General features: G+C 43.2%; 1 protein-coding gene across 2 annotated transcripts; it reads right to left on the bottom strand.

The window, feature by feature from the left end:
• Window positions 1–8,022: 8,022 nt before the first annotated feature.
• clec14a (C-type lectin domain containing 14A) lies at window positions 8,023–10,410 on the bottom strand. Of its 2 annotated transcripts, XM_085442321.1 has the most exons (3): window positions 10,251–10,410; window positions 10,014–10,120; window positions 8,023–9,627 (listed from the first exon to the last, which is right to left on the bottom strand). In XM_085442321.1, the coding sequence occupies exon 3, from the start codon at window positions 9,591–9,593 to the stop codon at window positions 8,586–8,588; it is 1,008 nt and encodes a 335-aa protein (XP_085298447.1). In that variant the 5' UTR covers window positions 9,594–9,627; window positions 10,014–10,120; window positions 10,251–10,410; the 3' UTR covers window positions 8,023–8,585. The 2 variants fall into 2 exon arrangements, with proteins under 2 accessions (XP_085298447.1, XP_085298446.1); XM_085442320.1 differs by lacking the exon at window positions 10,014–10,120.
• Window positions 10,411–12,695: the final 2,285 nt, after the last annotated feature.

The following is a 12,695-nucleotide window of genomic DNA, read 5'->3' as shown; positions in this document are numbered from 1 at the left end:
AGTACCTGTTAGACTTTATAACCATCAAACACAATAAGTTGTTTACATCCTGCTGGTATTTGCAGTTTTTCCATTTTCTGTAAGTAGTTATTGTTGCTTTTAAGCGCTTTAGAAAAGCTTCACATTTCTTTGGCCCAGACTAAGCTATTCATAAGTATTCATTTTTTCATGTTGTAAGTTTGCCCAGTTCGTTCTCGTTCTTTATTCGTTCCTTCTGTGTAAATGGACTTTTCTGCTCTCCCGGAACAGTCGGAGCGCTTCACAACATGCCAATTTCCCCAATGAGGGACAATAAAGAATATTTCTACTCTGTTTCTGTCATGGTCCTGGGTCGTTGACCCAGCGTTTTGTGTTTTGTGATTATTTCCCTCTGTTCTAGTTATTCTGTGTCCTCCCCCCTTGTGTCCGGTTCGGGTTCTAGATTTCCTGTTTTGTTCTGAAAGTCTGTGTCTGTTGTCATTGTGTTCAGCTTGTGTCCTCCAGTCATCATGTGTATTCAGATCAGCTGTACTTCCCTCCTGTGTGCGATTACCCGATTACCTGTGTGTGTGTGTGTCCCGCACCCCTTTTGTATGGTCTCAGGTTTGTCATTTAGTTCTCCCAGTTTAGGTTTCTTCAGTCGTTTTGTCATGCCTCACTGCCTGTTTCTGCCATTGTCACTTTGTAAATAAACATCACTCGTATCATCAGTCACTGCTGCATTTTGGGTCCTCCCTTTCCTCCACACCACACGGCTCATTCCGCCAGCCGTGACAGTTTCTACACAAATAGATGGACATTCATTAAAGGTACAGGGCCCTGTTTCAGGAAGCCGGTTTAGTGGAAAAACTGAGTAAGTATACCCTGAGTTAACGAAAACTCTGGGTTTTCGGTTTCACAAAGCGAGTTCAGCTGAAGCCTGAGTGAGTCACTATGACGACACACGCCGTGAAGCTAACCTGCCCCCTAGCAGGTTTACTACAACTAACCCTGACTGTCTCCGCCCCTTTGTCGGAAACCTGACAGTAGGAAGTGTCGGACATGGCGTGTCCCTTCCTTGAAGAGCCAGTAGATCGTGAAGCCCAAATTCTCCGCAGAGCTCTCCGCCGGGAGAGAGTGATTAGAGCGCGTATGGACATTTTATCATTTCCTGATGATTACCGTTTCTCAGCACAATCTATAAGTTATTTGAATAACATCCTCAGGCCATATATTACGCATGTGACACATCGCGGACATGCTCTCAGTTCTGTACATATTATTTGTATTGCACTTCGGTTTTTTGCAAACGGGAGCTTTCTGTATAATATTGGTGACGCTGAGCACGTTTCCAAGGCTACCGTCTGTCGGGCAGTCAGGACTGTTACAGTTGCACTGAAACGTATCCTGTACACGTTTGTGGTGTTCCCCGGTCATAGACCCACAAGATTCATCAAAGAGGGATGCCACAAAATTGCAGGTATCAGGATGACCAAAACGTAATTTATGGTGTGGTGATACTTGAACTACTACTTAAATTTTACATTTATTTTCAGGGTTCCCAGGCGTGATTGGCTGTACAGATGGCACTCACATTCCAGTCATTGCTCCTTTAGTAAATGAAGGAGACTATGTGAACAGGAAGTCTTTCCACAGCATTAATGTACAGGTACATAGTTCCCTGTAGCATTTCAAACTAACAAATTATTTTATCATAGTAATGGATGCTAATTTGTGTTCTCTGCACTGTGAAGATCATATATGATGCTGCCAACATTATCACAAATGTGGAAGCCAAGTGGCCAGGCTCTGTCCATGACTCACAAATATTCCGTGAATGTACACTGAGCACAAAATTTGGACATGGTGAGTTGAGAATACTTTAAAATATATAAAGACCAATTGCTTCAGGGACATTTGAACTGAAGTGTATCCTTCTGTCTTAGGAGAGTTCACTGGCTACTTGCTTGGTGATAGGGGGTATCCATGTTTACCCTATTTGCTTACCCCTTACCCTGACCCTGAACCGGGCCCACAGCAGCGATATAATCTGGCTAATTGCAGGACAAGAGCCAGAATTGAAATGACTATCGGAATGCTTAAGGCCCGGTTCCAGTGCCTGCAAAGACTCAGGGTCACCCCAGAAAGGGCATGTGATATTATTGTGGCATGTGTGATTCTTCACAACATTGCCACAATTAGAGGAGAACACTGTCCTTCTGAACCAAACATCAGCAGTGATCCAAACCATGAACATCCTGACCCTCCCACGGACATACAAGATGGAAGTGCAGTCAGAGACACCATATGTCACAATCATTTCTTTTGACCCATCACCTCAACATGTTGAAAGAAGAATAAACAGATTTTTTGTTCAACTGGCTTTATTGGTCGCCTGTATTTCCTGTACACAAAGTATTAAAAGATGTAAACCTCATAAAGTGTCTCTGTTGCTTCCTCCTCTGTAACAGCTGTCAATGTTTCTTCATTATTTTCCTGTAGTAAAGAAATAAACAACATTGCTGTTCTACTGTACACTCATATAATCTGTGGAGTATTACTCACAACTGCATGTTGGTCTGGCTCAACAGGAGGCTGCACCAGATGCAGTACACCACCACCATCAACTGATAGTATATGAGGTTTATACAGGTCACTTATAACTTACAAGGGACCAAATGGCAATTAACAAACATACCAATCACCTTACACTTCATTGTCATTATGCTCTCAAAGACAACCAAGACTGAGGGAAGGCAAGATCAGTCGGAAAATAACTTCACTACAAAATAATCCATTATGGTAAAGAGTTTATCAAATGAATGTGTCGCACTGCAAAGGTGACTGTGAAGAAAGGATGTATGCACATCATGTATTATTTTGAATTTACCCCTTATGTAGGCACTTGTGTCTTGCGGGGTTATTGACTCAGAGGATGTCCCCGCAGAGATGCCTTCAGCCACAGGGCGCCCACTGTTTTGGCTGAGGGCCAACTGCTCAGCCTCTGTGAGTGGTGGTGGTGGAGGACCCCCACCTGTTTTTCGGGCCTCCGCTTTTTTTCTGTTGGCTATAACGGGCCACATTTGAGCATACAGAGTAAGCAAATATGTACTTGTAATGTGCTCAGATAATTTCAATAAGTGCTTACAGAAGGAGAATTAATGTAGCCTCTAACTGCAATTGATTTACATGGGACAAACAGACCAAGCACTATGGCTCATAATACAATTACACCTTACCTGTTTGGACTATATTTTTATATTTCATTTTTACTTGCTGCCAGGAACGTTTGGGGCCTGTTGGGTTGCACCTGCGCTCACATCACAAAATAAAATGTATAAAATAACAAATAAAATAACATATGATAAAATAACGTGTTAAATGGGTGGAAATCCCTAGATCGATGTTTATATTAACACTCACGCATTGACTCTGTCGGCTATGTTTTGCCATGCATGCTCCCTGTCTTTCGCAGCTGTGGCTGTGTTACTTTTTTCCGCGGAATTTGCGTGTTATCGGCATATGCTGCCATCAGAATTTCGGCCTCAAGCGCTGTAAAATACATTGATCACGCCTTCTTTCCCTCCGTCTCCATGGTGACTCGCTTAATCTGTGCTCCGCTTATCAGGGCTTTATGTATCCTCGTCCGCGCGCTTCACTTGGGGTTAAAGCAACTCCGCGTTGACTGAACTAATTGTTATCAGCCTTTCTGAAACGGAATATTCCGAGTTGGACAGTTCGGGATTACTCAACCCTGCGTATCGTTTTTCACTCTGAGTTTTCTAAACCGGCTTCCTGAAACAGGGCCCAGGTCAAGGACAAGTTTATTTATACAACACATTTCCAAACAGTCCATGTTGCACAAAGTGCTTCAAAGTGTAAAATGCCACTAAAACAAAACAAAACAAAAAAATAAAACAATGATGTAGTAAAATATAGAAAGAAACAAACAAACAAGTAGATGAAATAAGTCAATAAAAACAACTAAAATAACAACCAAGGCTGTCAAAACCAAAATATTTAGGTCAAAGTGTGTTAAAAGGCAGAGCATAAACATGTGTCTTTAGTAATGATTTAAACTGTTAGAGTTTGTGCAGATCTGATCCCATAAAGATTATTCCAAAGTGTGGGACCTGCCACACAGAAGGCTCTGTCACCACGAGACTGAGGTTTGGTCCGTGGAATCAATAGCATTTGTTTTGAACTCTGGAGCATAAATAAACAGGAGCTCAGACGAGTGAGAGGCGGCTCGGCTGGTAAGTGCCTTAAAAACAAAAGTAAGAGTTTAAATTGGATCCTGTGAGAAACAGGGAGCCAGTGTAGAGGCTAAAACTGCAGTTACGTGCTCCAGTTAGCAGCTGCATTTTGGACGAGCTGTAGACGACAGAAGGAGGCCTGGGCCCTATTTCAGGAAGCCGGTTTAGAGCAAAATCTGAGTAAGTATACCCTGAGTTAACGAAAACTCTGGGTTTTCGGTTTCACAAAGCGAGTTCAGATTAATTCTGAGCGAGTTACTATAACAACACACTCCGTGAAGCTAACCTGCCCCCTAGCAGGTTTACTTCAACTAACCCTAACTTTCTCCGCCTCTTTGTCGGAAACCTGACTGTAGGAAGTGTCAGACATGGCGTGCTCCTTCCTTGAAGAGCCAGTAGATCGTGAAGCCCAAATTCTCCGCAGAGCTCTCCGCCGGGAGAGAGTGATTAGAGCGCGTTTGGAAATTTTATCATTTCCTGATTTCCTGTGTGAACGTTACCGTTTTTCAGCACAATCTATAATTGATTTGGATAACATCCTCAGGCCTAATATTGCTCATGTGACACATCGCCGACATTCTCTCAGTTCTGTACATATTATTTGTATTGCACTTCGGTTTTTTGCAAACGGGAGCTTTCTGTATAATATTGGTGACGCTGAGCACGTTTCCAAGGCTACCGTCTGTCGGGCAGTCAGGAATGTTACAGTTGCACTGAAACGTCTCCTGTACACGTTTGTGGTTTTCCCCGGTCATAGACCCACAAGATTTATCAAAGAGGGATTCCACAAAATTGCAGGTATCAGGATGAAGAACACTTAATTCATTATATGGTGATACTTGAACTACTACTTAAATTTTACATTTATTCTCACGGTTCCCAGGTGTGATTGGCTGTATAGATGGCACTCACATTCCAATCATTGCTCCTTCAGTAAATGAAGGAGACTATGTGAACAGGAAGTCTTTCCACAGCATTAATGTACAGGTACATAGTTCCCTGTAGCATTTCAAACTAACAAATTATTTCATTATAGTAATGGATGCTAATTTGTGTTCTCTGCACTGTGAAGATCATATGTGATGCTGCCAACATTATCACAAATGTGGAAGCCAACTGCTCAGCCTCTGTGAGTGGTGGTGGTGGAGGACCCCCACCTGTTTTTCGGGCCTCCGCTTTTTTTCTGTTGGCTATAACGGGTCACATTTGAGCATACAGAGTAAGCAAATATGTACTTGTAATGTGCTCAGATAATTTCAATAAGTGCTTACAGAGGGGAAATTAATGTAGCCTCTAACTGCAATTGATTTACATCGGACAAACAGACCAAGCACTATGGCTCATAATACAATTACACCTTACCTGTTTGGACTATATTTTTATATTTCATTTTTACTTGCTGCCAGGAACGTTTGGGGCCTGTTGGGTTGCACCTGCGCTCAAATCACATCACAAAATCAAATGTATGAAATAAAAAATAAAATAAAATATAATAAAATAACGTGTTAAATGGGTGGAAATCCCTAGATCAATGTTTAAATTAACACTCATGCATTGACTCTGTCGGCCATGTTTTGCCATGCATGCTCCCTTTCTTTTGCAGCTGAGGCTGTGTTACTTTTTTTCCGCAAAATTTGCATGTTATCGCCCACCCCCGTGACATCACGCTCCAAAGCCCTATACTGCCATCAGAATTTCGGCCTCAAGCGCTGTAAAATACATTGACCGCGCCTTCTTTCCCTCCGTCTCCATGGTGACTCGCTTAATCTGTGCTCCACTAATCAGGGCTTTATGTATCCTCGTGCGCGCGCTTAACTTGGGGTTAAAGCAACTCCGCGTTGATTGAACTAATTGTTATCAGCCTTTCTGAAACCAAATATTCCGAGTTGGACAGTTCGGGGTTACTCAACCCTGAGTATCGTTTTTCACTCTGAGTTTTCTAAACCGGCTTCCTGAAATAGGGCCCTGGTCCAAACCAAAGAATTGCGGTAGTCCAGTCTGCACGTAATGAAGAGACGAATAACATGTTCAAAGACATTGGCTGGAAGGTGTGGCTTAACCTTGGCCAGCTGTCTTCGATGAATAATGCTGGATTGGACTGCTGCACTCACCTGACTACACAGTTTGAAGGAACCATCGACGTGCACACCAAGGTTTCTAACATTTGTCTTACAGTAGCAGGATAATGGGCCCGGAGCACTGTCACTGTGATTATTAACGAAGTTACCAAAAATGACAACTTCTGTTTTGTTTTCATTTAATTTTAAAACATTTAAAGACATCCAGGCAGCGTAATAATAGCTGAAGTTGGTCTGTCCCTGCTTTTAAAGGCAGATAGATCTGCAAAACAGTGCAATGAAAGGTTGTAGCGTGAGAAAAGCACCTGTGATCTCTGATGAAGGGCTGGGGTTAGCAGAAGCAGCAGGACCGAGTCTTGGAATCAAACTACCAACCAAGATTACAACAAGACTGTGTGAGGTGCGCAGGACTTCAGGTTCAAACTTCAGGCCTAACGCGGCTGTGCCGCACGCAGGTGTGCCTCAGTTTCACAGCAGCCAATCAGGAGCAGGTGGTAAAACAAAGCCCTCCAAAATAAAAGTTTCTAAACACTCACGCTCACGCTCTCACATACTGTTACTATGACAACAGCAGTCCATTACTCATGGCCCCGGCCTCCACATCCTCTGGCTTCCTGACATTCTTCATACACTTCCTCCAGGAAACAGGAAGCATCTGAGTCACCATAACAACAATCAACCCCCAGTGTGTGTGTGTGTGTGTGTGCGCGCGCGCTGATCTAAATATCTGAAATAGAGTGGAACTGTTCGTCTCTGCTGACGAGCCGTTTCTGGGCTTGTGATGAGAAGCCGAGTAAAACAACATTGACACAGACTTCCCATGATGCACTTGATTACTGAAGGGGACGACAGATGTGTTGATTGGTTGCACCGACTGAACTAAATGATCCGTTTGTGTCTTTTTAAACAGAAACAAACTAGGTTTAGGGCTGAAATCAGAGCTCCTGTTCACAGGCGTGATTAATCAGATCATCAGTCACATGACCTCCCCCTGGGTCAGGGGTGGGGGCAGTTTCCTGTCTGAACTTTGCTGTTCTTCAGGAAACAGGAAAAGCAGTTTGTAAACACAAAGTGGCTGCTTGCTGTCCTGCAGAAACCCCGGTACATGTGGCCAAAAGTATGTGGACAGCTCACTGTTTCCATCATTGCAGCAGCAATAGGTTGGCCTTCGGGTGTCCACAAACTTATGCCTATAATGATGCACAGGGATGCTTTCCTGTACCAGAAACAGCTAAACATCGTAATTATGATTCACTTTAGACCTTGTGTACTTCGCTGTTAACCTCTCTCCAGAGATCTGGAGTTATCCCAGCAGATGTCCCAATAATTTGGGCCACATCCTGATTAAAAAGAGACAGCAAGTTTCTTGAAGACGTTTCATCTGAGAAGCTTCTTCAGTTCTGAGAGCAACTGGTGGACAGTCCCAGATTTAAGCCCTATGGGAGTTGCTCTTAGAACTGAAAAAGCTTCTCAGATGAAACGTCTTCAAAGACACTTAAAGAAATCTAAAAGAAAGATGCTTTTTTTCAGAGCTCCTTAGATTACGATGACCTGGATGACCGAGAACCTTCACAGACACTAAAATATGTGGACAGCTGTGATACTATAGGATCATAGATGCTGGTGTCCACATACCTTTGGGACGTTTTGGGACGTGGAAGACTGAAATTTTTGTTTTTGTAAAACATTTTAAAAAAACTTATTGATGAACATGTAAAAGTCCAGCATCATCAGGTAACAAAGTTTAATAAAGTTCTGTTTAATTCAAAGATTACTCAAAAACAGGAAATCAGCAGATTGAGCCAAACCATCAGTTTTTCAAAGTAAACTTAACTTCCATGTCATTCAGCAGTGAAATTACCTTTTTCTTTAAACATTTACAGTGAAGTGAAATGAAGATTAAGTATATTCTGTCCTTAAATAAAGAAGAATATTTAAACAGGTGAATTTAAATGAGCAGTAAAATGAATTTAAAAGTATTTAAACTATTTGTTCTGCTACTAGGCAGAACGAGTGAATTTTATTGGGTCATTTAGATAAAACTGATCAGATGTTAACTCAGTTCTTAATTTATTGATCTTTTCTAAATTAACCAATAATGAATTCAAGAACATCTACCTGTGAACAGTTTGTGACAGAGGTCAGGGGTTATTTTGAGCCTAAGTCCACAGACAGGTAAAAGCCTTCAAAATGTCCAATAATTGAAAAACAATCAACAATTTTGTAACTAAACACAGCCAATCACAGCTCTGTTCCCTCGTATCACTGGCTTCTCATTGGTCAATTAGGCTGTTTAGGCCAATGAGAAGGAATCTTTCCTGTTTTTGCTTTTCATCTCCATCTTCTCCGCCTTCTTTATGGCCCGTTTCTTTGACCGCCTGTTCAGGCAGCATTTCACCGTCACCGCGATGACCACCAGCAGAAAGACCAGCACCCCCGTGGCTATCAGCACAGGGAGCAGGATGGTCGACCACAACACAGAGTCTTCCTCTTTCTGTGTGGCATTGGCACACTCTATTTTGATGGCAGTGATGTTGGCCAGGGCTCCGTTCTCCAATCGCCACACGGTGGGTTCTCCTGAGCAGACCAGGTCAAAGCTAATGGAGGACCAGCACTGCACCTGGATCTTCATGTTACCCGAGAGCATTTTGAGTGAGCGAGCCTCAGGGATAGAGGGGCGCTGGCATGAACGCAGCTCTGCGGAATGAGAGTCATTAATAAATCCAGGTTCACGCTTTGGTTTTGATGGTTTTATAGGTGTGTCCTCAGGTGGAGGTGGTTCTGATCCTAGCTTGATGGTGGTGTCCCCATCCTTCACTTTGCAGATAAAAGCGTTTTTGTCCTTATGGCAGTTTAAAGGAATCAGACCCCAGGTCACATTCGACCCATCAAACTGTCCCTTCAGCGCCGCACACCGGTCTGTGGTACAGGTATGTTCTGGGTCCTCCGCCCATTGGCTCACCTCTGACTCCTCGCTGTTGTTCTCTAACCACTTGAATCCCCTCAGTGGCTTGGACCTGTCTATACACTCTGAGCTGGTGATTCTCAGCCCGACCCAGAAGGTGAACTCGTTTTGAAACGGCTCTGATTTGAAGATGAGCTTGAGGATTTCATCCACTTCCTGTTGGGTGGCAATAGTGGTGAGGACACTGCTGCCGGGACACTTCTTAGCGGCATTGTTGAAGCTGAGTTTGTTGTGGTTCAGGGTGTATTGTGAAGACTGGGCAGAGGAAATATTTCTTAGCAGGAAGACAAAGATGCAAAGATGCAAAGTCCAACAGCTGCAGAGCTGAAACGCCATATCCTCTAGCTCCACCCCTCTGGTGATGGTGTCACTATGTCCAGAGATCAGAAAATCAGTTTGTTATTTTTAAATTAACATAGTCATAGACAGGATTTGACCTACTCTAAAGCTAACCTAAGCTGAACTTAACCCAATCTAGACTCTGTCTAAACCTGACCTAAACTCAGTCTGATCCCAGCTTTCACTCGGGCTGAACCTCTAACTGCCGTGCGAATTGATCATTAACAGTGGCTCATTTGCAGCTTTGCTCCTGGTGTGCAGAGATTCTTCCGAATGTTACAGCAGACGACGACTGAAGCAGCTTTTCGTTGACACACATTAAATCAGCGCTTCACAGTTTTTCGGTGAACACTGCCCCCCCCCCCACTGGTGAATATCTGAGTTACATTTGACCGAAGGGGTAATTACAAAAAGTACCTTTAGAGCAGTTTGTCCTGAGAGACGCTGAAAGACCTGAATCTGCAGAAAAACTCTTTTCACAGCTGATCCTGGCAGAGTAACTTTTGTCGTCTTTGTTAAATGTCCTGAGCAGATTTTTAAACAAATAAAAGTTCTCAGCTTCAGCATTGGATTTTCTTCTGTTTTTATTCTATTCAAATCAATAATCAATAATCACGTCTGTTTATTTTACACTTTCTAACTTGTCCTCCTCACCAGTCCAGTCGGTTTCTCCTCCTTCCTCCTCCCTCCTGCTCCTCTTCTCTCTGTTCTTTCCTCCTTTTTCTCGCTCTTTCCAGTTTCTCCTCTTCTTGTTTGTCACTCCCGCTTTCTGTCCTCCTTTATCTCTGGTTCTCCTTCAGTCACACTGCCAGCCTCACCCTCGACCACACAGTGCCTCCCCCTCCTCCTCCTCCTCCTCCAGGACAGGATGTGTGTTGTGTCTTGATACGGCGAGCTGGTTTCCTCCAGAGAAATTCTGCAGCCCAACTTCAGGTTTCAGATCAGAGCACAGATAAGGAACACAAGTGCTATGGACGTCATCGCAGCTCTTTTACTCAAAAGAAACTAAGACCATGGAAAGCAGAACGTACCGAGATCAATGCACAGCAGCGTGAGCGGTGGGAGGAAAAGTCAACACAAATAAAATGTTCATTTTTTTAAATGGACTCTGGTTCAAAGCCATTAAAGGCAGATCATGTTTAGAGTCATTCTCTGTCTTCAATGTAGGAACATGTGAACATTCAGTGGAGGATAGAGAAAAAAGGTCCAGCTTTAAAATTTAAAACATGCGTTTATCTACCAACCTGAATTACTTTTATTTTGAAAATCCCACAAACACGAATCTTCAGCTTGTACAGACGCGCTCCTGCGACACATGCACACGTGTTATGATGCTGATGCTTAGCGATGCTGAGCTCCATTTGGTCTTAGACAAATAAGTAAATTCAGATTATGCAGTCAGGTGCAGACTGTGTCTATGAATCCTCTTCAGAGAGCTCTGCCACTCGTAGTGCTGTAATAAGCTTATTTTATATCATTAATCAAGTCAAGTTGGCTTTATTGTCACTTCAACCATATACAGTTAGTACACAGTGAAGCGAAACAACGTTCCTCCAGGACCAAGGTGCTACATGCAACATAAATTTACAACATAAATTAACAGAAAACACTAAACTAGCTAACTAAGAGGCCTAGTTAGCTGGCTAGCAGAGACAAGACAGACTGACCTAACATAAATTACAACATAAATTAACAAAAACTAACTATCTAAGGAAGACTTTTTTATTTTCTTTTTTATTTATTTATTTTTTGTTAACAGACAGCAGACAACAAAGTGCACGTGCAAATGTGCAAACAAGAGCAGCAAAGTGACAGAATGATAGAAAAACACAACGTAACATAATAATAAGGTTTTGTGATGATGAGTTGAGGTAGTGGAGGAACAGTAAGCATTCCTTAGTGTAGCAGCAGAAATTAGGAAGTAAAGAAGTTAGTGCAAAAAGTCCAGTAATAATATTGTGCAACAGAACATTTACAGGTTGGTGTGTGCGATAGATTGGTGGTGTAGGTCAGTGTGTTTGCGCTTGTGTTGATTAGTCAGTCCAGTCTCAATGTTTTGGGGTAGTTGAGTTAAGGTGTGTGTGTGTGTGTGTGTGTTTATCAGTCCAGTCCCTTTTTGCTGAGGAGACGGATGGCTTGTGGAAAAAAGCTGTTGCACAGTCTGGATGAATGCTTCGGTACCTTTTTCCAGATGGCAGGAGTGTGAAGAGTGTGTGAGAGGGGTGTGTCCGATCAGCCACAATGCTGGTGGGTTTGCGAATGCAGCGTGTGGTATAGATGTCCTCAATTGAGGGGAGAGAGACCCCGATGACCTTCTCTGCTGTTCCCACTATCCGCTGTAGGGTTTTGCGGTCCGATATGGCACAGTTCCCAAATCAGACAGTGATGCAGCCGCTCAGGATGCTCTCGATAGTTCCTCTATAGTTTAATAGTTTAATTATTTATATAGCACATTTAATTACAACAGGAGCGTTGACCAAAGTGCTGTACAAGAATACAACATACATAATAAAACAACTCTATAGAAGGTGGTCAGGATCGGTGGTGGAAGCTGGGCCTTTCTCAGTCTTCTCAGAAAGAAGAGACGCTGTTGGGCTTTCTTGTGCAGGGAGGAAGCCCAACAGCGTCTCTAATGTGACCTCCGTCTCCTCCTCACAGCCAGGTTCATGAGGAGCAGCCCGTGGAGAAAAGGAGGCCAGATGTTTGGAGATGCTTCTCACAAGAAAGCTGCAACTGTAACTTCAGCAGGTCAGCGCTCAGAAACCACACAGGATGAAGCTCCACCAAAAACAAAAATTACTGATGTTTTTGGTGGAGCCTCCATGAGTGACCTGCTGGATGTGAAGGTGAAGACACCTGAGTCCAGTTTACTCAAAGAAGCTGCACGTTTAAATACAGAGGAAATGACTCCTGCGCACCTGTTCGATGGTCCAGCGTCGGATCACCAGACTGAGTCTGAAGCAGATTCGCCTCTTTAGTGTATCATCGACGTGCCGGCCTGAGAACCTGCGCGCACACACACACTGGACTGATGCCATCTAGTGGACAACAACAGTGTTGTTAAAGTGCTCTAAAATAAAATACTGCTCCAATGGAAAC

The sequence above is a fragment of the Copadichromis virginalis genome, linkage group LG19 (assembly GCF_057382275.1).
Source record: "Copadichromis virginalis isolate Kocher_CV1m ecotype Utaka linkage group LG19, C_Virginalis_male_GT1.1, whole genome shotgun sequence".
In the NCBI taxonomy this organism is placed as follows: Eukaryota; Metazoa; Chordata; class Actinopteri; order Cichliformes; family Cichlidae; genus Copadichromis; species Copadichromis virginalis.
The sequence above is the reverse complement of the archived record's forward strand: the minus strand, read 5'-3'. Positions and strand labels throughout refer to the sequence as shown.

What these genes read in the sequence shown, in the direction of transcription:
- clec14a (XM_085442321.1), bottom strand. Translation starts at nt 9,593, where the DNA reads ATGGCGTTTCAGCTCTGCAGCTGTTGGACTTTGCATCTTTGCATCTTT.